Source organism: Oncorhynchus mykiss, chromosome 7 (genome assembly GCF_057628025.1).
Source record: "Oncorhynchus mykiss isolate SJ-2025 chromosome 7, ASM5762802v1, whole genome shotgun sequence".
NCBI lineage: Eukaryota > Metazoa > Chordata > Actinopteri > Salmoniformes > Salmonidae > Oncorhynchus > Oncorhynchus mykiss.
The window spans coordinates 1,125,348-1,149,998 of record NC_143028.1 but is presented as its reverse complement, the minus strand read 5'-3'; the positions used below and the strand labels follow the sequence as shown (position 1 = coordinate 1,149,998).

General features: G+C 44.6%; 3 protein-coding genes across 10 annotated transcripts in view; 2 read left to right on the top strand and 1 right to left on the bottom strand.

The window, feature by feature from the left end:
* The window catches only part of LOC110528741 (trafficking kinesin-binding protein 2), a 59,497-nt gene that overhangs the window by 15,635 nt on the left and 19,211 nt on the right, over positions 1 to 24,651 (bottom strand). For 3 of the 7 annotated variants that reach the window (XR_016496998.1, XM_090239650.1, XM_090239653.1), the window contains 8 exons: positions 8,237 to 8,284; positions 7,613 to 7,689; positions 7,386 to 7,502; positions 6,862 to 7,071; positions 6,350 to 6,428; positions 6,062 to 6,192; positions 5,903 to 5,977; positions 2,287 to 2,424 (listed from right to left, as the gene is read on the bottom strand). Coding sequence is in view for 5 of the 7 variants with exons in the window: in XM_090239650.1 (XP_090095776.1) it covers positions 2,287 to 2,424; positions 5,903 to 5,977; positions 6,062 to 6,192; positions 6,350 to 6,428; positions 6,862 to 7,071; positions 7,386 to 7,502; positions 7,613 to 7,689; positions 8,237 to 8,284 (875 nt within the window). In the remaining 2 variants the exon portion in view is untranslated. Of the gene's footprint in view, positions 1 to 2,286; positions 2,425 to 5,902; positions 5,978 to 6,061; positions 6,193 to 6,349; positions 6,429 to 6,861; positions 7,072 to 7,385; positions 7,503 to 7,612; positions 7,690 to 8,236; positions 8,285 to 12,143; positions 12,189 to 24,651 lie in introns of all 7 variants that reach the window. The other 4 variants (XR_016496999.1, XM_090239652.1, XM_090239654.1 and 1 more) reach the window with 2 other exon arrangements.
* Positions 14,999 to 16,540, top strand: LOC110495563 (E3 ubiquitin-protein ligase TRIM39-like). The gene has a single exon (XM_036982409.2). The coding sequence runs from the start codon at positions 15,166 to 15,168 to the stop codon at positions 16,060 to 16,062; it is 897 nt and encodes a 298-aa protein (XP_036838304.2). The 5' UTR covers positions 14,999 to 15,165; the 3' UTR covers positions 16,063 to 16,540.
* Positions 16,833 to 23,436, top strand: LOC110495558 (E3 ubiquitin-protein ligase TRIM39). Of its 2 annotated transcripts, none has more exons than XM_090239666.1 (2): positions 16,833 to 17,120; positions 20,952 to 23,436. In XM_090239666.1, the coding sequence occupies exon 2, from the start codon at positions 20,961 to 20,963 to the stop codon at positions 22,233 to 22,235; it is 1,275 nt and encodes a 424-aa protein (XP_090095792.1). In that variant the 5' UTR covers positions 16,833 to 17,120; positions 20,952 to 20,960; the 3' UTR covers positions 22,236 to 23,436. The 2 variants fall into 2 exon arrangements, with proteins under 2 accessions (XP_090095792.1, XP_090095793.1); XM_090239667.1 differs by having other exon boundaries at positions 17,024 to 17,120; positions 20,959 to 23,436.

The window sequence follows — 24,651 nt, the reverse complement described above, 5'->3', positions numbered from 1 at the left end:
CCTCTGACACCACCTAGTATATATGTCCTGGATGTCTGACCCCAGTGATATATTGGGCCTGTCAGTCAGATGCCGAGCAGTTGCCATACCAGGCTGGGATGCAACCGATCAGGATGCTCTTGATGGTGCAGCTGTGGAACTTTGAGGATCTGGGGACCCGTGCCAAATCTTTTTAGTTTCCCGAGTGGGAAAAGGTGTTCTCGTGCTGTCTTCACAACTGTCTTGATGTGTTTGGACCCTGACAGTTTGTTGGACACGAAGGAACTTGAAGCTCTCAACCTGCTCCACTTCAGTCCCGTCAATGTTAAAATGGGGGCCTGTTTGGCCCTCCATTTCCTGTAGTCCACAATCAACTCCTTTGCCTTGCTCACATTGAGAGAGGTTGTTGTCCTGGCACCACACTGCCAGGTCTCTGACCTCCTCCCTATAGGCTGTCTCATCGTTGTCGGTGATCAGGCCTAAACTTAATGATAGTGTTGGAGTCATGCTTGGCCACGCAGCTGAGGGAGTACAGGAGGGGACTAAGCACACACCCCTGAGGGGCCCCAGTGTTGGCAGATGTGTTGTTACCTACCCTTACTATCTGGGGGCGGCCCGTCAGGAAGTCCAGGATCCATTTGCAGAAGGAGATGTTTAGTCCCAGGGTCCTTAACTTAGTGATGAGCTTTGTGGGCACTATGATGTTGAACACTGAGCTGTAGTCAAGGAACAGCATTCTCACATGGGTGTTCATTTTGTCCAGGTGGGAAAGGGCAGCGTTGAGTGCGATTGAGATTGCGTCATCTGTGGATCTAGGGTTTCTGGCATGATGGTGTTCATGTGAGCCATGACCAGCCTTTCAAAGCACTTCATGGTTACCGGCGTGTGTGCTACGGGGCAGTAGTCATTTAGGTAGGTTACCTTAGTGTTCTTGGGCACAGGGACTATTGTGGTCTGTTTGAAACATGTAGGTATTACAGACTTGGCCAGGGAGAGGTTGAAAATGTCAGTGAAGACACTTGGCAGTTTGTCTGCGCATGCTTTTAGTACACGTCCTGGTAATCCGTCTGACTGATCCGTGAATATTGACCTGTTTAAAGGTCTTGCACACATTGGCTACGGAGAGCATGATCACACAGTCCTCCGGAACAGCTGGTGCTCTCATAAAAGGCATTTAGCTTGTCTGGTAGCCTCGCGTCACTGGGCAGCTTGCGGCTGGGTTTCCCTTCATAGTACGTAATAGTTTTCAAGCCCTGCCACATCCAGAACCGGTGTAGTAGGATTCAATCTTAGTCCTGTATTGACACTTTGCCTGCTTGATGGTTCGTCTTAGCGCATAGCGGGATTTCTTATAAGCGTCCAGATTAGTGTCAAGCTCCTTGAAAGAGGCCGCTCTAGCCTTTAGCTTGGTGTGGATGAATCCTGTGATCCATGGCTTCTCAAGGCAGGCCTGGTTGTTGCTAGATATGTTTGCTTTGGAGACAATTTCCTTTTTCCTAACCTTAATCTAATTCTTCTAACCTGCTACGAAAAGTGACTTCTGCTAGTAAAAACCGGCAGACCTGAGGTTTCCACTAATGCAATACAGCCTCCTGCCCAACTTCCACATAACATAATCATTTGGATAGTTCATGTGGGTGCTAGAAAGCAGGGCAGGTAGTGCTAGGTATCAACAGCCAATCAACTAGGGGTTGGAAGCTATAGTGAGCTTAGATTGGTCAATAGCGGCATAATGTCGCAGAGTATTTGCAAAAGGTTCAGCTTTCCCCATTTTTAGTACCGCCCTGTTCCTGCTTCCTAAACCATGCTCGCGTCACCCGACGGCCCCCCCCACCCACTTCACTCCATAGAAAATGAATGAGGCTCCGTTGTTTAATCACCCCCAGCGTGCTACGTGGAAATGCGTGTTACCTCACGTTGGTCAGCGTGTGAAGCTGGGCACAGTGCGCAGTTTAACTAGACTAATGATATTGCCTGGGGTTGTTCGACATTGCAAAATTACTTGTAGATCAATGACGGTCAACACAGTTACATGCAGTTCAACACTGAAGGAGAGGACACATCAGTTGTCACAAAATATGAGGTATTTTCTGAAGGTAGAAATAATATAATATGAGCAAAAGATATTAGTGAACCAGCGGTTTTTTCACTTTGAATAGATTGTCTGACCGATGCATGCTACATTTGGTTCGGTTTGGGTTCCGCGGACCGAAGCACTTGTATCTTAAACATTTTAAAGCTGTGTTTTGGTGAATCGTTACATCCCTAACACACACACACACACATTACAGAAGGTATATATCTCACCATGGGGAAGAGTCCGTAGGGCAGGTGTCGTCTCATGCCTGCAGACGGAGTGTTCTTACTGCGCAGCTCCTTGATTTCTTCCTGAGACTCATGTAGCATCCCCACACACTCTACATTACGGTCCGCTAGCTCATTCAGCTATACAACACAACACAACATAGTTAACACTACTGCTAGCTAGTTCAGCTATACAACACAACATAGTTAAGCCATAAGCCGGGGGGGGGGGTTAATAACCCAACACAGGGTTACACCTCCAGGCTGTGTAAGGGCTATTTTATCAAGAAGGAGAGTGGAGTGCTGCATCAGATGACCTGGTTTCCACAATCTCCCGACCTCAACCAAATTGAGATGGTTTGGGATGAGTCGGACCACGGAGTGAAGGAAAAGCAGCCAAAAAGTGCTCAGCATATGTGGGAACTCCTTCAAGACTGTTGGAAAAGCATTCTAGTTGAAACTGGTTGAGAGAATGCCAAGAGTGTGCAAAGCTGTCATCAAGGTAAAGGGTGGCTATTTGAAGAATCTCAAATATAAAATATATTTTGATTTGTTTAACACTTATAATATGTATTATTTCATAGTTTATGTCTTCAATATTATTCTACAATGTAGAAAATAGTCCAAATAAATAAAATCCTTGAATGACTAAGTGTTCTAAAACATTTGACCGATAGTGTACGTGTTCCACAGAGGGTCAAATTAGTGTGTAGCCCAGACTGATCAGACACTACAGGCAGATCGACTGTACTGAGACTCGTGTGGGGGGGTCGTAGAGCAAAACGGAGAACACCATCGTGTTAGTGAGATTCGTCTCATCTTTCCATAGAGGTAATAGTTTTGTAGTCCAAACCGGTCGGACGCTACAGATCATTCTGTGACAATAACTATTTTCAAGATGTCTCATGGTCTGACAAACACCACTCTAGCACTGTCACCTTTCACCTCAGATGTGGAAGTGTGACATACAGTATACACATGCGGTGGAATGAGATGCATCCAAAGCAAAAAAGAACAGATATCTATATAGCTTTGATATCTTTTATGGGGATTTTCTTTGTTATGCTAATTAGATTTCAGCTGGGGCAAGGACATTGACCTTAGGGTTTTAACCACAAACACAGTTAACCCAACGCTAGCTAGTTCAGCTACACAACAACACAGTTAACCCAACGCTAGCTGGTTCAGCTACACAACAACACAGTTAACCCAACGCTAGCTGGTTCAGCTACACAACAACACAGTTAACCCAACGCTAGCTGGTTCAGCTACACAACAACACAGTTAACCCAACGCTAGCTGGTTCAGCTACACAACAACACAGTTAACCCTCTGCTAGCTGGTTCAGCTACACAACAACATAGTTAACCCTCTGCTAGCTGGTTCAGCTACACAACAACATAGTTAACCCTCTGCTAGCTGGTTCAGCTACACAACAACACAGTTAACCCTCTGCTAGCTAGTTCAGCTACACAACAACACAGTTCACCCTCTGCTAGCTGGTTCAGCTACACAACAACACAGTTCACCCTCTGCTAGCTGGTTCAGCTACACAACAACACAGTTAACCCTCTGCTAGCTAGTTCAGCTACAAAACAACATAGTTAACCCTCTGCTAGCTGGTTCAGCTACACAACAACATAGTTAACCCTCTGCTAGCTGGTTCAGCTACACAACAACACAGTTAACCCTCTGCTAGCTGGTTCAGCTACACAACAACACAGTTAACCCTCTGCTAGCTGGTTCAGCTACACAACAACACAGTTAACCCTCTGCTAGCTGGTTCAGCTACACAACAACACAGTTAACCCTCTGCTAGCTGGTTCAGCTACACAACAACAGTTAACCCTATGCTAGCTGGTTCAGCTACACACCAACATAGTTAACCCTCTGCTAGCTAGTGCAGCTACACAACAACACAGTTAACCCTCTGCTAGCTGGTTCAGCTACACAACAACATAGTTAACCCTCTGCTAGCTAGTTCAGCTACACAACAACATAGTTAACCCTCTGCTAGCTAGTTCAGCTACACAACAACACAGTTAACCCTCTGCTAGCTGGTTCAGCTACACAACAACACAGTTAACCCTCTGCTAGCTGGTTCAGCTACACAACAACACAGTTAACCCTCTGCTAGCTGGTTCAGCTACACAACAACACAGTTAACCCTCTGCTAGCTGGTTCAGCTACACAACAACACAGTTAACCCTCTGCTAGCTGGTTCAGCTACACAACAACACAGTTAACCCTCTGCTAGCTGGTTCAGCTACACAACAACACAGTTAACCCTCTGCTAGCTTTTTCAGCTACACAACATAGTTAACCCTCTGCTAGCTGGTTCAGCTACACAACAACACAGTTAACCCTGTGCTAGCTAGATCAGCTACACAACAACATAGTTAACCCTCTGCTAGCTGGTTCAGCTACACAACAACACAGTTAACCCTATGCTAGCTGGTTCAGCTACACAACAACACAGTTAACCCTCTGCTAGCTGGTTCAGCTACACAACAACAGTTAACCCTATGCTAGCTGGTTCAGCTACACACCAACATAGTTAACCCTCTGCTAGCTAGTGCAGCTACACAACAACACAGTTAACCCTCTGCTAGCTGGTTCAGCTACACAACAACATAGTTAACCCTCTGCTAGCTAGTTCAGCTACACAACAACATAGTTAACCCTCTGCTAGCTAGTTCAGCTACACAACAACACAGTTAACCCTCTGCTAGCTGGTTCAGCTACACAACAACACAGTTAACCCTCTGCTAGCTGGTTCAGCTACACAACAACACAGTTAACCCTCTGCTAGCTGGTTCAGCTACACAACAACACAGTTAACCCTCTGCTAGCTGGTTCAGCTACACAACAACACAGTTAACCCTCTGCTAGCTGGTTCAGCTACACAACAACACAGTTAACCCTCTGCTAGCTGGTTCAGCTACACAACAACACAGTTAACCCTCTGCTAGCTTTTTCAGCTACACAACATAGTTAACCCTCTGCTAGCTAGTTCAGCTACACAACAACACAGTTAACCCTGTGCTAGCTAGATCAGCTACACAACAACATAGTTAACCCTCTGCTAGCTGGTTCAGCTACACAACAACACAGTTAACCCTATGCTAGCTGGTTCAGCTACACAACAACACAGTTAACCCTCTGCTAGCTGGTTCAGCTACACAACAACAGTTAACCCTATGCTAGCTGGTTCAGCTACACACCAACATAGTTAACCCTCTGCTAGCTAGTGCAGCTACACAACAACACAGTTAACCCTCTGCTAGCTGGTTCAGCTACACAACAGTTAAATACCCACACTTCATGACCGTATTCCACACATACTCATTCATCAGTAATAAACACCTTAACTTAAATCTTGATGCAGCTAATAACATTGAACACAAATTCACTGCTTGTGTCAACATAGCAGACGAAACCCAAGATAATATTTTAAATACTCCAACTCTGGGCCATATCATACTGCTTATCAGGTGCAGTTCTGCTCTGACATATAGCTGTGGTTCAAATGATGTTGGAGAGTTCGGAAAAAGGGCCCACCTTAAGGAACTTCTATGGAGTCAGAGTTCATTGAACTGTTCATTGCTAGACAACTCACCTCTGCAGTGAGTGATCTCTGGGCATCTTTCGAGGCCTGTAGGTGAATCCTCAGCTCCTCTTTCTCCAGGGCCAGCTGGAAACACACTTCCTTAGTACTATTCCTCTACAAGTATTACTACAACATCAACTTCAAACTGTGCCCTTCCTCCCCCCTCACCTCTTTGACGCGGTGTTGGAGCTCTACTATCTGGGAGAGGAGTTGGGAAATCTCCTCCTGGTGTCGCATCACCTCTTCATTCTTATGGGACAGCTCCTCTGTCAGGTTCACCATCTGACTGTTGGACTCGCCTGAACCAACCCACACCCACACAGCTCTTTAATCATTAGAGATCAATAACCTAATTACTTGTTAATTGACCTGATTCATTCCTTTTTTGTGTGTGTGTGTGTGTGTGTGTGTGTGTGTGTGTGTGTGTGTGTGTGTGTTTGAGTGCATGTGACTCACGTAGCTCCTTGACACAGTCGCTGACCAGCTGTTGTTCTTTCTCCTCGAAGGTGATGGTCTCCGTCTTCAGATGACGGGCCTGGTCGGACCACAGGGTTTACAGTGAGGTGTTAGGAACTATCAGATGACGGGCCTGGTCGGACCATAGGGTTTACAGTGAGGTGTTAGGAACTATCAGATGACGGGCCTGGTCGGACCACAGGGTTTACAGTGAGGTGTTAGGAACTATCAGATGACGGGCCTGGTCAGACCACAGGGTTTACAGTGAGGTGTGAGGAACTATCAAATGACGGGCCTGGTCGGACCAGAGGTACAGAGGTTAGAGTAAGGTGTGAGGGGCCCACTATGAAGCCTTTAAAAGCCTGGACCGCATAAAGTGCACAGTCGGAGTAGAATTGGCACGGACCACAGATCTGGGATCAGATCACCCTACCGTTTATCCTAACCTTAACCCTATGGGTCCTGGTCAAAAGTAGTGAACTCTAGGAAATAAGGTGTCATGTCAGCTATACCTCAGAGCGTAGGGCCAGGTTCTCCTCTTCCAGATCAGACATTTTCCCCTGCAGGGCCTCCAGCTGGCTGAGGGCCACAGCTGGTGCTAGGGGTTGGCGGGGGTGCAGCGGCGTTGAGCAGCTGGAATCAGTCTCACTCTCCTCCGAAGCGCTGGCCACCATCCGCAGCAACTCATCCTTTTTCCCCAGCTCATGTTGTAGCTGGTGCACCTGGGACAGGGGAGGTCAGAGGGGGTGTGGTGTGTACAGTAGTGTGTGTGCGTACAGTAGTGTGTGTGTGTACAGTAGTGTGTGTGTGTCCAGTAGTGTGTGTGTGTGTGTGTGTACAGTAGTGTGTGTGCGTACAGTAGTGTGTGTGTGCGTACAGTAGTGTGTGTGTGTACAGTAGTGTGTGTGTACAGTAGTGTGTGTGTACAGTAGTGTGTGTGCGTACAGTAGTGTGTGTGCGTACAGTAGTGTGTGTGCGTACAGTAGTGTGTGTGCGTACAGTAGTGTGTGTGCGTACAGTAGTGTGTGTGTGTTACCTGGTCCAGGGCCTGTGCTAGCTGTTCCTCCACAGACTCATTGCGTTCCTGGAGCAGGTGGTTCCTCTGAAGCAGAGACTGACCAATCCGAGCGGCCAGCTCCAAGTCCCGGTCCCGCTGCAATCAATGATACATACAACAGTTAGTCCACCAATCACGCGGTCAGAATCATCAATGACAACTAATCACCGCCATGTGTCAAAGACCGTGCACCAATGAGAGCCCACCTCAGCCAATAGATGTGTGACAACCTCAATGTCATTGTAGGTCTTGGTCATCTGCTCCACCCTATCAGCACTGAGGACTGGAGAGAGAGAGAGAGAGAGAGAGCAAGAGCGAGATAGATAGAGAACAGGAGAGAACGAGAGAGATGGAGAGAACGAGAGAGAGGGAGAGAACGAGAGAGAGCGCGCGAGAGAGACAATCAAATTTTAGCAGGGGAACAAGAAAACACGCCAGCATACACACACATACATGTATACTGTACACACACACACCAAAATAAGCAACACGTTCATGCACAAAGACACAGACTATATATGCTAATGCATGCGCCTCCATGCAAGCACACCAACTTTCCTGTGAAACAGCCTTAGACACTACAAGCTATGCATCCACACACTACTAGATGCCAGGACAATCCCACTAGTGGCAGTAGACTTAGTGTGTGAGTGTATGCTGTCCTAAGGTATAGCAAGAGAAAGACTCCAGAGCTCCAGGGGGCCACTCAGCCTAGTCTAATCCAGGTTTGAGAGCACTGTCTGGGCCTACTGGAGGACTGAAGCCCCCCCTTACGCTCTGGAGCTATCCATGGAGAAAGATGCAGAGAGAGATAGAGGGAAGCACTTTACCTCGGGAGCCAGGGTGAGAGTAGGAAGAGGGATCCAGGGAAAGATAAGCTGGAGGAAGAGAAAGAGAGACAACGGAGGACAGGGAGGGGAATGAGGGAATAACAAGGAGAGACAACAGAGGACAGGGAGGGGAATGATGGAATAACAAGGAGAGACAACGGAGGACAGGGAGGGGAATGAGGGAATAACAAGGAGAGACAACGGAGGACAGGGAGGGGAATGAGGGAATAACAAGGAGAGACAACGGAGGACAGGGAGGGGAATGAGGGAATAACAAGGAGAGACAATAGAGGACAGGGAGGGGAATGAGGGAATAACAAGGAGAGACAACAGAGGACAGGGAGGGGAATGAGGGAATAACAAGGAGAGACAACGGAGGACAGGGAGGGGAATGAGGGAATAACAAGGAGAGAACGGAGGACAGGGAGGGGAATGAGGGAATAACAAGGAGAGACAACGGAGGACAGGGAGGGGAATGAGGGAATAACAAGGAGAGACAACAGAGGACAGGGAGGGGAATGAGGGAATAACAAGGAGAGACAACGGAGGACAGGGAGGGGAATGAGGGAATAACAAGGAGAGACAAGAGGACAGGGAGGGGAATGAGGGAATAACAAGGAGAGACAACGGAGGACAGGGAGGGGAATGAGGGAATAACAATGAGAGACAACGGAGGACAAGGAGGGGAATGAGGGAATAACAAGGAGAGAGAGAGAAAGAGATGTTAGATGGCAAGAAAGAGGGGAATCAGGTTCTTCTCTCTCTGCTCAGCTAAGAGAGAAATACCAGCTGAGCAGAGAGAGAATAACCTAGGAGAGAAATACCAGCTGAGCAGAGAGAGTAGAACCTAGGAGAGAAATACCTACAAATCAAGATAGCAATAGAGAGATAGAGGGAGAGAAAAAAAGATAGTGAGGAACAGAGATAGAGGGACAGAAAGAGAGAGCAGAAGCAGGAGAAATCATGTGTGTACTTTAGATAGGGTTAGGGGGATTAGGATGAGTGGTTTGTTTGGGTTCAGCACCTGACTCAGAACCGTAACCCCAGCAGCGCTGCCAGATGGCCCTGGGTAGAGAGATACCAACCCATTTTATTTATTACGGTCAACCTTGACCCCTGGCCTCCAACCCCAGCCTGACCCTTTACACGAGGTCAACCTGGTAACCATCAAATAAAACAGCATTCATTATATGTAATACTATGTGTGCATCATGTTTATTGCAATTCAGCTTGTAAATGGAAGGGAAAATACATTCACAACGTCATGTCGAGTCAGTGGCAGTTTACCTAGCCTAACACCTCTGGTTTGGTGGACAGATGACGGGCAGACCAGCAGCAACAGAACACAGCAGACTAGGAGACAGTGCTCCTCTGGTTTGGTGGACAGATGACGGGCAGACCAGCAGCAACAGAACACAGCAGACTAGGAGACAGTGCTCCTCTGGTTTCAACTGCTGTTTACTGAAGCTGCAGTAACAAGTCACTTCACTACTTGTATTAAAGTCTCCATTTTGATAAATCACAGATACAATATGTACATACTTCTCATACTAGTTTTTCCTTCTACTTTTTATTACTACTTGTTATTTTTGGGGCTTTTGTATTTGGCATTTGATTTTTGAATGATATTGTACAGCATTTTTGAGAAGAGTTAGCGAGCGTTTCACTGTACTGTGTGCACGTGCCTAATAAACGTTGATTTGATTGACTGGCCATATCTGATTGTGAAAGTGGAAGTATAAAGTGCAATAACTCTCCTGCTCCTCATCGTTCTACACACAGCAACTCAGCGACACAGTCAACCTTCTGTCAAGACAAAAAGGGACCCCCTCCCCCCAGGTAAGTAGAGAAAGAGATTAACCTGGATTATTTACTCCGTAATCACACTGCTTTGTGTTTCTCACCTGTTCTGTTTTTACTTCAGATTTGTTTAAAAAAAAAATCTGGAATAAATTTGTGAATTGACAATGTTACAAGTATGTTAAATGTCACTTATCCAAAACGTGAACTTATCCAAAATGTGAACTTATCCAAAATGTGAACTTATCTTATCCAAAATGTGAACTTATCTTATCCAAAATGTGAACTTATCTTATCCAAAATGTGAACTTATCCAAAATGTGAACTTATCCAAAATGTGAACTTATCCAAAATGTGAACTTATCCAAAATGTGAACTTATCCAAAATGTGAACTTATCCAAAATGTGAACTTATCCAAAATGTGAACTTATCCAAAATGTGAAAACGTTTACATTTAAGTCATTTAGCAGACGCTCTTATCCAGTGAGTCACAGTTAGTGAATTCATCTTAAAATAGCTAGGTGGGACAACCACCTCAGTCATAGTAAGTATATTATTTTATCTTACTACTCTGTATTAAAAGCAGGGTCTGTCTGTGGAAAACTGAATCAATATCATTTCGGTAGAACTACATGTACATACACACGTCTTACCATATAAAGATAAATGTAGTGTTCAAATAGGGAATTCCTATGTCATTTTGGCTAATTCCAGGAAGTCCTTTCATGTTATAGTTGCTCCACAGACAGACATGGAAAACGCTGACTTATCACAACTGCTAGGGGCTTCCTGCCCTGACCATATTTGGTAAGAAGAGGTCCAGTGCAAGGCAGAAGGAAACTGAAAGTGGGTTGATGTTTTTTCACAGATCTCCATACAATTTTCTGTTCCCAAAACTTGTTATGAAAAAGGTCCACTAAGTTTTGACTTGACTCATTGACAACCTTTCAACCTGTATACAGATTGGACGTTTCATCCATCATGTTGCTCCTCTTGTCTGCCTTATCACTGGACTTCCTCTTCTTACCAAATATGGTCAGGACAGGAAGCCCATAACAAACGTGAGGATATCCTCTATATGTGATCCATCCCCGTTCTCCTTATCACATCTATAGTGCATCCATAACCATAAAATGTCCTTCCTGGAACGATAAAGCCTTATACTGAAATTCGCTATTTGAATACTAGAGGACAACCTGTCACATCCACTAGGGGCTTCATCTCCTTACCATATCTGAAACTGGGTTGACATTCAGCAAAACGTTTTCATAGATGAAAATCTGATTTCACTACAATTTTCTGTTCCCAAAACTAGAATCCGTTATGAATAAAATCCACAAGGTTTTGTAGACTTGACTCTATGCCAACCAGGGCTCTAAAGTCCAACCATATTGGTTGAATTACCAGTTAATTAACAATTAATTAATTTAAACAGTTTGAGTACATGTCTATAACGGCAGGTATAATTCAAAACTACTTGTCAGCGATTGGATCACACGTTCCATTCAATCAGAGGACGGCCTAATTCAAAGCACACTATATGGTTGCGTGGGTTTTTGTCCCATATACACCCCCTATTTCTAAGGAGGAAGCTGATTGGAATAAGAAAGAAAATGGCTGGTCCAAACACCCTTCTGTTGGAGAAAGCCCAGACTTATACGTGCAGTAAAACAGAATGGTGAACGCAGCAATCAGTCTGGTGCCACAAGGTTATGAACGATCTAAGGTGAGCTATACGAATATTCGGTTCCTCCACAGAGTGAGAAAAGGTTTGGCACTTGGGACAAATGCCTGTGACCGATAGCGTGCAACATTTTAAAGTAGTCAACGGAGTGGGACTTGCTGTGGGTTAGGGAGAGATCAGATAACTCCATCCAGATCAGTTGAAGGGATCAGACACTACTGAGCAGACAGTCCAGCGTGGAAGGTGGCAGTAAATCACCAACATTGGCTCTACAACCCCTCAAAAACAGGAAAGAAGAAAATGTACCAACTACTTTAAAATGGAGCTGGCCCTCCATGACACTCCCCAATGCCAAAGATAAGAGGTTCCACGTGCACCCTCTAAGACCTGCTAGAGACAAAGTCCTGACATCAGGGACTTACTTGGGTTTTGGATTTGTCCTGAATGTTTTTGGCTTGTAGATGTGTCTGTGGAGGGTTTAGAAACAAATGGAAGGATTTACAAAAAAGCATTAAGGTTGTCCCGTTCCACTCAATAGCTGAAGGAGTGAGACCAAAAAACAGGACCTATTCAAACAAAGGACTGATCTCCTCTGGCTCAGTAGGTCACAGCCCCAAACGCTGTGATGTTCACACAGAGTAAGACCAACCAACATGAAAAAATACAAAACCATTTTGTAGAACTGAAACAAGACCACTTTCTCTTGGTCACAGAGGGACAAACATCACTTTGTACTTAAAGCGGAAGTTGCTACAAGTCGGCAGGCATTTAAATGGCATCTGTGCATTGCTCAGAGCCAGCAGGGAAGACCATTCACTATCATCAGTTCTATGAAAATGGTGCCATATTGTACTTTCACAAAATATATTATTTTATAGTTATAAGGAAGGTGAAATCATATAGTTAGTCAATAGATCATTTAATTATTACTATATTTAGAAGGCATATCAGTCATTTCAGGCCCCATTCAACCACTTTGGTTGAATAGGAGCTACATAACATGATATTTACCTGGGCTCCCTAGTGGCACAGCGTTCTAAAGGCATCTCAGTGCTAGAGGTGTCACTACAGACCCTAGTGGCACAGCGTTCTAAAGGCATCTCAGTGCTAGAGGTGTCACTACAGACCCTGATTCAGAGGTCTAAGACACTGCATCTCAGTGCTAGAGGTGTCACTACAGACCCTGATTCAGAGGTCTAAGACACTGCATCTCAGTGCTAGAGGTGTCACTACAGACCCTGGTTCAGAGGTCTAAGACACTGCATCTCAGTGCTAGAGGTGTCACTACAGACCCTAGTGGCACAGCATTCTAAAGACACTGCATCTCAGTGCTAGAGGTGTCACTACAGACCCTAGTGGCACAGCGTTCTAAAGGCACTGCATCTCAGTGCTAGAGGTGTCACTACAGACCCTGGTGGCACAGCGTTCTAAAGGCACTGCATCTCAGTGCTAGAGGTGTCACTACAGACCCTAGTGGCACAGCGTTCTAAAGGCATCTCAGTGCTAGAGGTGTCACTACAGACCCTGATTCAGAGGTCTAAGACACTGCATCTCAGTGCTAGAGGTGTCACTACAGACCCTAGTGGCACAGCGTTCTAAAGGCACTGCATCTCAGTGCTAGAGGTGTCACTACAGACCCTAGTGGCACAGCATTCTAAAGACACTGCATCTCAGTGCTAGAGGTGTCACTACAGACCCTAGTGGCACAGCATTCTAAAGACACTGCATCTCAGTGCTAGAGGTGTCACTACAGACCCTAGTGGCACAGCATTATAAAGACACTGCATCTCAGTGCTAGAGGTGTCACTACAGACCCTAGTGGCACAGCATTCTAAAGGCACTGCATCTCAGTGCTAGAGGTGTCACTACAGACCCTAGTGGCACAGCATTCTAAAGACACTGCATCTCAGTGCTAGAGGTGTCACTACAGACCCTAGTGGCACAGCATTCTAAAGGCACTGCATCTCAGTGCTAGAGGTGTCACTACAGACCCTAGTGGCACAGCGTTCTAAAGGCACTGCATCTCAGTGCTAGAGGTGTCACTACAGACCCTAGTGGCACAGCATTCTAAAGACACTGCATCTCAGTGCTAGAGGTGTCACTACAGACCCTGATTCAGAGGTCTAAGACACTGCATCTCAGTGCTAGAGGTGTCACTACAGACCCTAGTGGCACAGCATTCTAAAGACACTGCATCTCAGTGCTAGAGGTGTCACTACAGACCCTAGTGGCACAGCGTTCTAAAGGCACTGCATCTCAGTGCTAGAGGTGTCACTACAGACCCTAGTGGCACAGCATTCTAAAGACACTGCATCTCAGTGCTAGAGGTGTCACTACAGACCCTAGTGGCACAGCGTTCTAAAGGCATCTCAGTGCTAGAGGTGTCACTACAGACCCTGGTTCAGAGGTCTAAGACACTGCATCTCAGTGCTAGAGGTGTCACTACAGACCCTAGTGGCACAGCGTTCTAAAGGCATCTCAGTGCTAGAGGTGTCACTACAGACCCTAGTGGCACAGCGTTCTAAAGGCACTGCATCTCAGTGCTAGAGGTGTCACTACAGACCCTAGTGGCACAGCGTTCTAAAGGCATCTCAGTGCTAGAGGTGTCACTACAGACCCTAGTGGCACAGCGTTCTAAAGGCATCTCAGTGCTAGAGGTGTCACTACAGACCCTGGTTCAGAGGTCTAAGACACTGCATCTCAGTGCTAGAGGTGTCACTACAGACCCTGATTCAGAGGTCTAAGACACTGCATCTCAGTGCTAGAGGTGTCACTACAGACCCTAGTGGCACAGCGTTCTAAAGGCATCTCAGTGCTAGAGGTGTCACTACAGACCCTAGTGGCACAGCGTTCTAAAGGCACTGCATCTCAGTGCTAGAGGTGTCACTACAGACCCTGATTCAATTCCGGGCTGTATCACAACCGGCTGTGATCGGGAGTCCAAAATAATTTGATCTTAACCGACTTGAATAGTTAAATAAAGGTTCAATTTAAAAAAAATTCAAATGTTAGCATCATTTTTCTACTATGTACTTGAGCTTGTGTCCTCAAAAGTCAATGACTACACCTCAGCAACTAAAACCATTTTTACCAGGAAGGTGAGATTTAACCATATGCAGCAGTATTAGTTATTGTTTATGGCCCTCTCATAATTGGGTATCAATGTCTATTAAGGTATAAATCTACTTTTTGCTACGACCTCTAACAGGATATATCTAACTCTGTGGCTGTCCTTTTATTGCCATTCTGTAAACTAAAGCAGTCTAGTGGGTGGGACTTGTTCTGGGTTAGGGAGGGATCACAGAATTCCATCCAAGCCAGTGGAAGGGATCAACCAATAAATCATATTCCTGAACAAATACTCCAGTACAGCAGGGGACAGTAAAACTCTAAAATGAAGACAGCTACATTTCTAACTCTGTGGTCTTCTATTAGGTTTCAGAAATGTCCACCTCCAGCAATGTCCTGTCTGAAGAGCAGTTCCTGTGCTCTATCTGTCTGGATGTGTTCACTGAGCCAGTCTCTATTCCATGTGGACACAACTTCTGCAAGGCCTGTATCAGTGAATACTGGAACACCACTGCCCTGTGCCAGTGTCCACTGTGTAAGGACACATTCAACAGAAGACCTGCCCTAAAAACCAACACAACACTCAGAGAAGTTGCAGATCATTTTAAGAGGATGAAGGTCTCAGACAGAGAGGAGTCCTCTTCCAAGCCTGGAGAAGTAGCACAAGTGCAGCAGATGGTCCAGGAGCGACAGGATCCTGAGCTGAGGAGGTTACAGCAGTGGTCAGTGGATGTGACTCTGGATCCTGATACAGCACACTGCAAGCTCATTGTGTCGGAGGACAGGAAACAAGTGAGCTATGGAGACATACGGCAGATTCTCCCTGACCTTCCAGAGAGGTTTGAATGTTATCTATCGGTCCTGGGAAAGGAGGGCTTCTCCTCAGGGAGATTCTACTTTGAGGTTCAGGTGAGAGGGAAGATTGAATGGCAGGTAGGAGTGGCCAGAGAGTCCATCATCAGGAAGGGCCCAACGGCTGTAAGCCCTGAGGGTGGACTCTGGGCTCTGTATATGAATAGGAATAAGTATATAGCCAAGGACACACCCCCTATCCCCCTCTTCCTGAGTCAGAAACCCCAGAAGGTGGGGGTGTTTGTGGATTACGAGGAGGGTCAGATCTCCTTTAATGATGTAGAAAACAGGTCTCATATCTACTCTTTCACTGGTTGTACCTTCACTGAGAAGCTATATCCATACTTGAACCCCTGTGATAATGAGGAGGGTCCAAACTCAGCCCCATTGGTCATCTCTCCTGTCAATCACACTGACTGAATTGATGTCCAATAAGGCAGAAGTGCTGATAATATTGGGCCGTTTTTCAAGGGGTCTGCCAAGTAGTCGTACACCAAATTTCATAACATCTAGGTGTTTAACATCATGTCAGAAACCACATCAATAAGATATTATAATATGAAGCATGACTGCAATGTATCTAACGTGGTGGTCAATGATTGGTTCATTTGTGCAGCATGACTTCTTTGCGGCCTGTTTAGACCATGATGTTTGATATGGTTTTGGTGTTAAAATCAGAGGATAATGCTTGGAATCTGATCTACAGTAGAATATGTTTTAGTTGGTGTCTTTGTTCCCATTTATTTTCCCCATGTTTCAGTATAGTGTGTTGAGACGTTGTTTGGATTCATTTGGGAGTATGTCCTGAATTATCCAAATCTAGTACAATGCATCCAATTTCTTGTGAGTTTTCATTGTATGTGGTCAATGTCAACTAAACATAAATACAGTGAATAAATGTGTTGTTCTTGTTTTTATGAGTCTAAAATTGTTTATAAGGACGATGCATCCCAGAGGGCAGTGGAACAGAGGGGTTACTGCAGCAGTGCATTGTAGTAATCTGAGACCCACACTGACCTCTATATCTGGCTGTTCCCTCCACCTCCCTCTACCTCCCAGCACCTAGGCTTAAAATACATACAGGCCCTGGTGCCATCTGAGACCCACACTGACCTCTAGATCTGGCTGTTCCCTCCACCTCCCTCTACCTCCCAGCACCTAGGCTTAAAATACATACAGGCCCTGGTGCCATCTGAGACACAGGAAGAAACAGACATGTTGACTGGACCAACACTGGGCTTTGATACATTTATACATGACTTGAACACAAACAGCTAGTTTTCCTTTACCAAAACAAAATTAATTGTCAAATAAACCAAACTAAGCCAAGCAGAGAAAGTGCAACAGTTAAGTTCTGTCCAGAACAGGGAGGAGTTGAGAGATACCTTTTTGCTAAAGTGAAAGTACAACTGCATAACTCTCCCCTCTTGACAGAAGGTGGACTGTGTAGAGCAACGAGGAGCAGGAAACACACCCAGGTACGTACAGAAACACAAATATTAACCTGGACATTGGTGATTATTATTTTAATAAGTATTGTTCTTTCTGTGATCTCTGTTAAATTCAGACTACAATCTGATAATTGACAATGTTACAAATACGTTTAAAGTTACTTCTCCACATGTAAATACTAAATGTGTTCCATAATATACAAGAGTAGGTCAAAAAAAACACACATCCTGGATCTCTGGTCTCTACCTACTCTGGATTAAAAGCATCGCCTGTCTGTGGAACACTGAATAAATATTGTATGGGTAGAACTACATACACTCGTCTTAGCATCTAAAGATATAATTAGCATTCAAATAGTGAATTTCTATCCAACGCTGACTCATTCAAGGAAGTCATTTTATAGATATGGAGCTCCACAGATGGAAAGGGGGAAAACCCAGATTATTTACAGATACAGTGCCTTGCGAAAGTATTCGGCCCCCTTGAACTTTGCGACCTTCTGCCACATTTCAGGCTTCAAACAAAGATATAAAACTGTATTTTTTTGTGAAGAATCAACAACAAGTGGGACACAATCATGAAGTGGAACGACATTTATTGGATATTTCAAACTTTTTTAACAAAACAAAAACTGAAAAATTGGGCGTGCAAAATTATTCAGCCCCTTTACTTTCAGTGCAGCAAACTCTCTCCAGAAGTTCAGTGAGGATCTCTGAACGATCCAATGTTGACCTAAATGACTAATGATGATAAATACAATCCACCTGTGTGTAATCAAGTCTCCGTATAAATGCACCTGCACTGTGATAGTCTCAGAGATCTGTTAAAAGCGCAAGAAGAACAAGGAACACACCAGGCAGGTCCGAGATACTGTTGTGAAGAAGTTTAAAGCCGGATTTGGATACAAAAAGATTTCCCAAGCTTTAAACATCCCAAGGAGCACTGTGCAAGTGATAATATTGAAATGGAAGGAGTATCAGACCACTGCAAATCTACCAAGACCTGGCCGTCCCTCTAAACTTTCAGCTCATACAAGGAGAAGACTGATCAGAGATGCAGCCAAGAGGCCCATGATCACTCTGGATGAACTGCAGAGATCTACAGCTGAGGTGGGAGACTCTGTCCATAGGACAACAATCAGTCGTATATTGCACAAATCTGGCCTTTATGGAAGAGTGGCAAGAAGAAAGCCATTTCTTAAAGATATCCATAAAAAGTGTCGTTTAAAGTTTGCCACAATCCACCTGGGAGAGACACCAAACATGTGGAAGAAGGTGCTCTGGTGAGATGAAACCAAAATTGAACTTTTTGGCAACAATGCAAAACGTTATGTTTGGCGTAAAAGCAACACAGCTCATCACACCATCCCCACTGTCAAACATGGTGGTGGCAGCATCATGGTTTGGGCCTGCTTGTCTTCAGCAGGGACAGGGAAGACGGTTAAAATTGATGGGAAGATGGATGGAGCCAAATACAGCACCATTCTGGAAGAAAACCTGATGGAGTCTGCAAAAGACCTGAGACTTGGACAGAGATTTGTCTTCCAACAAGACAATGATCCAAAACATAAAGCATAATCTACAATGGAATGGTTCAAAAATAAACATATCTAGGTGTTAGAATGGCCAAGTCAAAGTCCAGACCTGAATCCAATCGAGAATCTGTGGAAAGAACTGAAAACTGCTGTTCACAAATGCTCTCCATCCAACCTCACTGAGCTCGAGCTGTTTTGCAAGGAGGAATGGGAAAAATGTCAGTCTCTCGATGTGCAAAACTGATAGAGACATACCCCAAGCGACTTACAGCTGTAATCGCAGCAAAAGGTGGCGCTACAAAGTATTAACTTAAGGGGGCTGAATAATTTTGCACGCCCAATTTTTCAGTTTTTGATTTGTTAAAAAAGTTTTAAATATCCAATAAATGTCATTCCACTTCATGATTGTGTCCCACTTGTTGTTGATTCTTCACAAAAAAATACAGTTTTATATCTTTATGTTTGAAGCCTGAAATGTGGCAAAAGGTCGCAAAGTTCAAGGGGGCCGAATACTTTCGCAAGGCACTGTACAGTGGCAAGAAAAAGTATGTGAATCCTTTGGAATGACCTGGATTTCTGCATAAATTAGTCATCAAATCTGATCTGATCTTCATCACAACAATAGATGAACATATTAGTTTAAGCACACTAACACACCAATTATTGTATTTGTATTGTCTATATTGAATACATAATTTAAACATTCACAGTGTAGGTTGGAAAAAGTATGTGAACCCCTAGGCTAATGACTTCTCCAAAAGATAACTGGAGTCAGGAGTCAGCTAACCTGGAGTCCAATCAATGAGATTGGAAATGTTGGTTAGAGCTGCCCTGCCCTATAAAAAAAAAAAATCTGCAAAACTTGAGTTTGCTATTCACAAGAAGCATTGCCTGATGGGAACCATGTCTCGAACAGAAGCGATCTCAGAAGACTTAAGAATTGTTGACTTGCATGAAGCTGGAAAGGGTTACAAAAGTATCTCTAAAAGCCTTGATGTTCATCAGTCCACAGTAAGACAGAATGTCTATAAATGGAGAAAGTTCAGCACTGTTGCTACAGGAGAGTCCGTCCTGCAAAGATGACTGCAAGAGCACAGAGCAGAATGTTCAATGAGGTTAAGAAGAATCCTAGAGTGTCAGCTAAAGACTTACAGAAATCTCTGGAACATGCTAATATCTCTGACGAGTCTACGATACGTAAAACACTAAACAAGAACAGTGTGCATGGGAGGACACCACGGAAGAAGCCACTGCTGTCCGAAAAAAACATTGCATCTGAAGTTCGCAAAAGAGCATCTGGATGTTCCACAGCGCTTCTGGCAAAATATTATGTGGACAGATGAAACTACAGTTGAGTTGTTTGGAAGGAACACACAACACTATGTGTGGAGAAAAAAAAGGCACAGCACACCAACATCAAAACCTCCTCCCAACTGTAAAGTATGGTGGAGGGCGCATCATGGTTTGGGGCTGCTTTGCTGCCTCAGGGCCTGGACAGCTTGCCATCAGACAGAAAAATGTATTCCCAAGTTTATCAAGACATTTTGCAGGACAATGTAATGTTATCTGTCCTCCAATTGAAGCTCATCAGAAGCTGGGTGATGCACCACAACAAAAACCCAAAACACAAAAGTAAATCAACAACAGAATAGCTTCAACATAATAAAATATGCCTTCTGGAGTGTCCCAGTCAGTCCTGAAATCAATACAATTTAAAATGCTGTGGCATGACCTCGAGAGCGGTTCACACCAGACATCCTAAGAATATTGCTGAACTGAAATAGTTTTGTGAAGATGAATGGTCCAAAATTCCTCCTGACCGTTGTGCAGGTCTAATGCGCAACAGAAAAGGTTTGGTTGGGGTTATTGCTGCCAAAGAAGGGTCAACCTGTTATTAACTTAAAGGGCTCATTTCGTTTTTCCATCCTACATTGTGAATGTTTACACGGTGTGTTCAATACAGACATGAAAGCATAAGTGTGTTATTAGTTTAAGAAGACTGTGTGTGTGTCTATTGTTGTGACTTAGATGAAGATCAGATCAAATGTTATGATCAATTTATGTAGAAATCCAGGTAATTCCAAAGGGTTCATATACTTTTTCTTGCCACTGTACAAATGCCTGTGATGGCATGTAGCATTTTAAAGTAGTCTAGTGGGTGGGACTTGTTCTGGGTTAGGGAGGGATCACAGAATTCCATCCAAGCCAGTGGAAGGGATCAATCAATAAATCATATACCTGAACAGACACTCCAGTACAGCAGGGGGCAGTAAAACACTAAAATGAAGACAGCTACATTTCTAACTCTATGGTCTTCTATTAGGTTTCAGAAATGTCCACCTCCAGCAATGTCCTGTCTGAAGAGCAGTTCCTGTGCTCTATCTGTCTGGATGTGTTCACTGAGCCAGTCTCTATTCCATGTGGACACAACTTCTGCAAGGCCTGTATCAGTGAATACTGGAACAGCACTGCCCTGTGCCAGTGTCCACTGTGTAAGGACACATTCAACAGAAGACCTGACCTAAAAACCAACACAACACTCAGAGATGTTGCAGATCATTTTAAGAGGATGAAGGTCTCAGACAGAGAGGAGTCCTCTTCCAAGCCTGGAGAAGTAGCACAAGTGCAGCAGATGGTCCAGGAGCGACTGCAGAAGGTTAAGGAGATCAAACTCTCAGAAAAGCTCAGCCAGAGAGGTGCAGAGAGAGAGATAGCAGGAAGTGTGGAGGTCTTCACTGCTCTGGTGCGCTCCATTGAGAGAAGTCAGGCAGAGCTCATTGAGGTGGTTGAGGAGAAGCAGAAAGAAGCTCAGAGGCAGGCTGAAGGGCTCATTGAAAAACTGGAGCAGGAAATCAGTGAGCTGCTGAGGAGAGGCACTGAGCTGGACCACCTCCACCAGAACTCCCCATCCCCAATCAAGGACTGGTCTGAGATCAGTGTTCACAGGGATCTGCATGTAGGAACTGTGAGGAGAGCTCTTTCTCAGCTGGAGGAGATGCTTCATAATGAGATGGAGAAGTTGTGTAATGCTGAGCTGAAGATGATACAGCAGTGGTCAGTGAATGTGACTCTGGATCCTGATACAGCACACCCCAAGCTCATTGTTTCTAAGAACAGGAAACAAGTGAGCTATGGAGACATACGGCAGAATATCCCTGACAACCCAAAGAGGTTTGGACGTTATCTATCGGTCCTGGGAAAGAAGGGCTTCTCCTCAGGGAGATTCTACTTTGAGGTTCAGGTTAGAGGGAAGATTGAGTGGGAGGTAGGCGTGGCCAGAGAGTCCATCATCAGGAAGGGCCCAACAGTTAAAAGCCCAGATGCTGGACTCTGGGCTGTGAATATGAAGGGTGAGAATAAGTACGAGATCATGGACACACCCCCTATCCCCCTCTTCCTGAGTCAGAAACCCCAGAAGGTGGGGGTGTTTGTAGATTACGAGGAGGGTCAGATCTCCTTTTATGATGTAGAAAACAGGTCTCATATCTACTCTTTCACTGGTTGTACCTTCACTGAGAAACTATATCCATTCTTGAACCCCTGTAATAATTCTGAGGGTCCAAACACAGCCCCATTGGTCATCTCTCCTGTCAATCACACTGACTGAATTGGGGTCCAATAAGGCAACAGATGACCTAATCTGATTATCCTAATTGTTATTTGCTCAACACATCCAATTGTAAAGAGTGTTGATAATAATGGGGCACGTTCCAGGGGTCTGTCATGCAATCACAAACCGAATTTCACAACACCTGGACAGGTGTTTAACAACATGCCAGAAACCCCATCAATATCAAATCTTATTAGTCACGAGCCGAATACAACAGGTGTAGACCTTACAGTGAAATGGTAACTTACGAACCCATAACCAACAATGCAGTACAAATAAGAAATAAAAGTAAGTAAGTAATAAGTAATAAGTAGTAATTAAAGAGCAGCAGAAAACTCGGACCTAGACTTGGTGCTCCGGTACCACTTGCCGTGCGGTAGTAGAGAGAACAGTCTATGACTAGGGTGGCTGGAGTCTGACAATTTTTAGGGCCTTCTTCTGACACCGCCTGGTATAGAAGTCATGGATGGCAGGAAGCTTTGCCCCAGTGATGTACTGGACCGTACACACTACCCTCTGTAGTGCCTTGCGGTGGGAGGACGAGCAGTTGCCATACCAGGCGGTGATGCAACCAGGCGGTGATGCTCTCGATGGTGCAGCTGTAGAACCTTTTGAGGATCTGAGGACCCACGGAAACGTGAGCGTGAAAACCCCAGCAACATTGCAGTTCTTGACACACTCAAACCACCTGGCACCTACTTCCATACCCCCGTTCAAAGGCACTTACATTTTATGTCCTGCCCATTCACCATCTGAATGGCACACATACACAATCCATGTCTCAATTGTCACAAGGTTTAACAATTCTTTTTTAAATCTGATCTACAGTAGAATATTAAGTTAGATCTTTTGATTTCTTTTTCACATTTTCAATATAGTGTGTTGAGACATTTTGGGATTATGTTGTACTACTGAATTAGCTAAACCTAGTATAACGCATTACACGTATTGTGAAATGTACATTTTTCATTGTATGTGATCCCTGTCAAAAAAACAATCAATTAAATATTATGTTCTTGTTTGGGTCTAATATTGTGTAAAAAAAAATGCTTCCCAGGGGGCAGTGGAACAGAGAAGCTGGGCGGTATATTGTATTTGACTATATACCGTGGTATGGATGAACAGACCAGTTTGGGTTTTTACTTTACCTTCTATTACGGTATTTCAATGTTTGGTTTGTTAAATTAATTTGCCCCTCCGTCAAATCATAATGTCCTTTTTTAATAGTTGACTCCGTTTGCTGCTTGAGTCGTCACTCTTGCTCCTCCTCCTGCATCCCACACCAAGCCCCGCCCTCCAGCCCCGTCACTCAAGCCCTTGTCCTGCCATTCACTCCGTCTGCATGGCCAGATGCAACAAGATGTTGCTGACAACGATACAGATTTCCACTTTGCTTCTTATATAAATCACATTTTACTTGTCACATGCACCGAATACAACAGGTGTAGGTAGACCTTACTGTGAAATGCTTCGTTACAAGCCCTTATGCAGTTAAGAAAATGTACAAAATAAACGACAGTAAAAAATATACAAAAATAACGAGGCTTTACACAGGGGGTATCGGTACCGAGTCAATGTGCGGAGGTACTGTGCAATTAGTCCGGGTGGCCATTTGATTAGTTGTTCAGCAGTCTTATGGCTTGGGGGTAGCAGCTGTTAAGGAGGCTTCTGGACCTAGACTTGGGACTCAGGTACCGTTGTCGTTCGGTAGCAGAGAGAACCTTCTATGACATGGGGGACTGGAGTCTTTGACCATTTTTTGGGGCATCCTCTGACACCGCCTAGTATATAGGGCCTGATGGCAAAAAAAGCATTCTATAATTACACAAACTAATAGTGTATCTTACTGTCTGCAAACAGCTGGTCTTTTCTTAGCAAGTTGTTAAAATACATTGTTAGCCGCTAAGGCTAATCACTCGTTAGCTGGATAGCTTGCTAAACGTACGAAGAGTCATAGCAAACGTAGCTAGCTAATACAGCCTGTTACCAGTACAGGCAAACTAGACAAAGCATGAATGTTAGCGAGTGCTAGCTATCTTAATGACGTTACATTATGTTTTCTCTTACATCTAATTAGGGTCCTCTGAAACACTGACAAACTCTTTTATTCCGGTCACAATAATTCCTCACTGGCTTTTTCCCTCTGTTGTCATGTCAAACAACAGTGTTTTCAAAGTTCTCCAATTATAGAATTAGAAAAAGAACTACACTGAAAAACATATATATAAAAAAACACAACATGCAACAGTTTCAAATATTTTGCTGAGTTACAGTTCATATAAAGTCAATTGAAATAAATGAGGCCCTAATCTATGGATTTCACATGACTGGGCAGGGGCGCAGCCCTAGGATGGGCCTGGGAGGGCATAGGCACACCCACTTGCGAGCCAGCCAATCAGAATGCATTTTTCCC

What these genes read in the sequence shown, in the direction of transcription:
- LOC110495563 (XM_036982409.2), top strand. Translation starts at nt 15,166, where the DNA reads ATGTCCACCTCCAGCAATGTCCTGTCTGAAGAGCAGTTCCTGTGCTCT.
- LOC110495558 (XM_090239666.1), top strand. Translation starts at nt 20,961, where the DNA reads ATGTCCACCTCCAGCAATGTCCTGTCTGAAGAGCAGTTCCTGTGCTCT.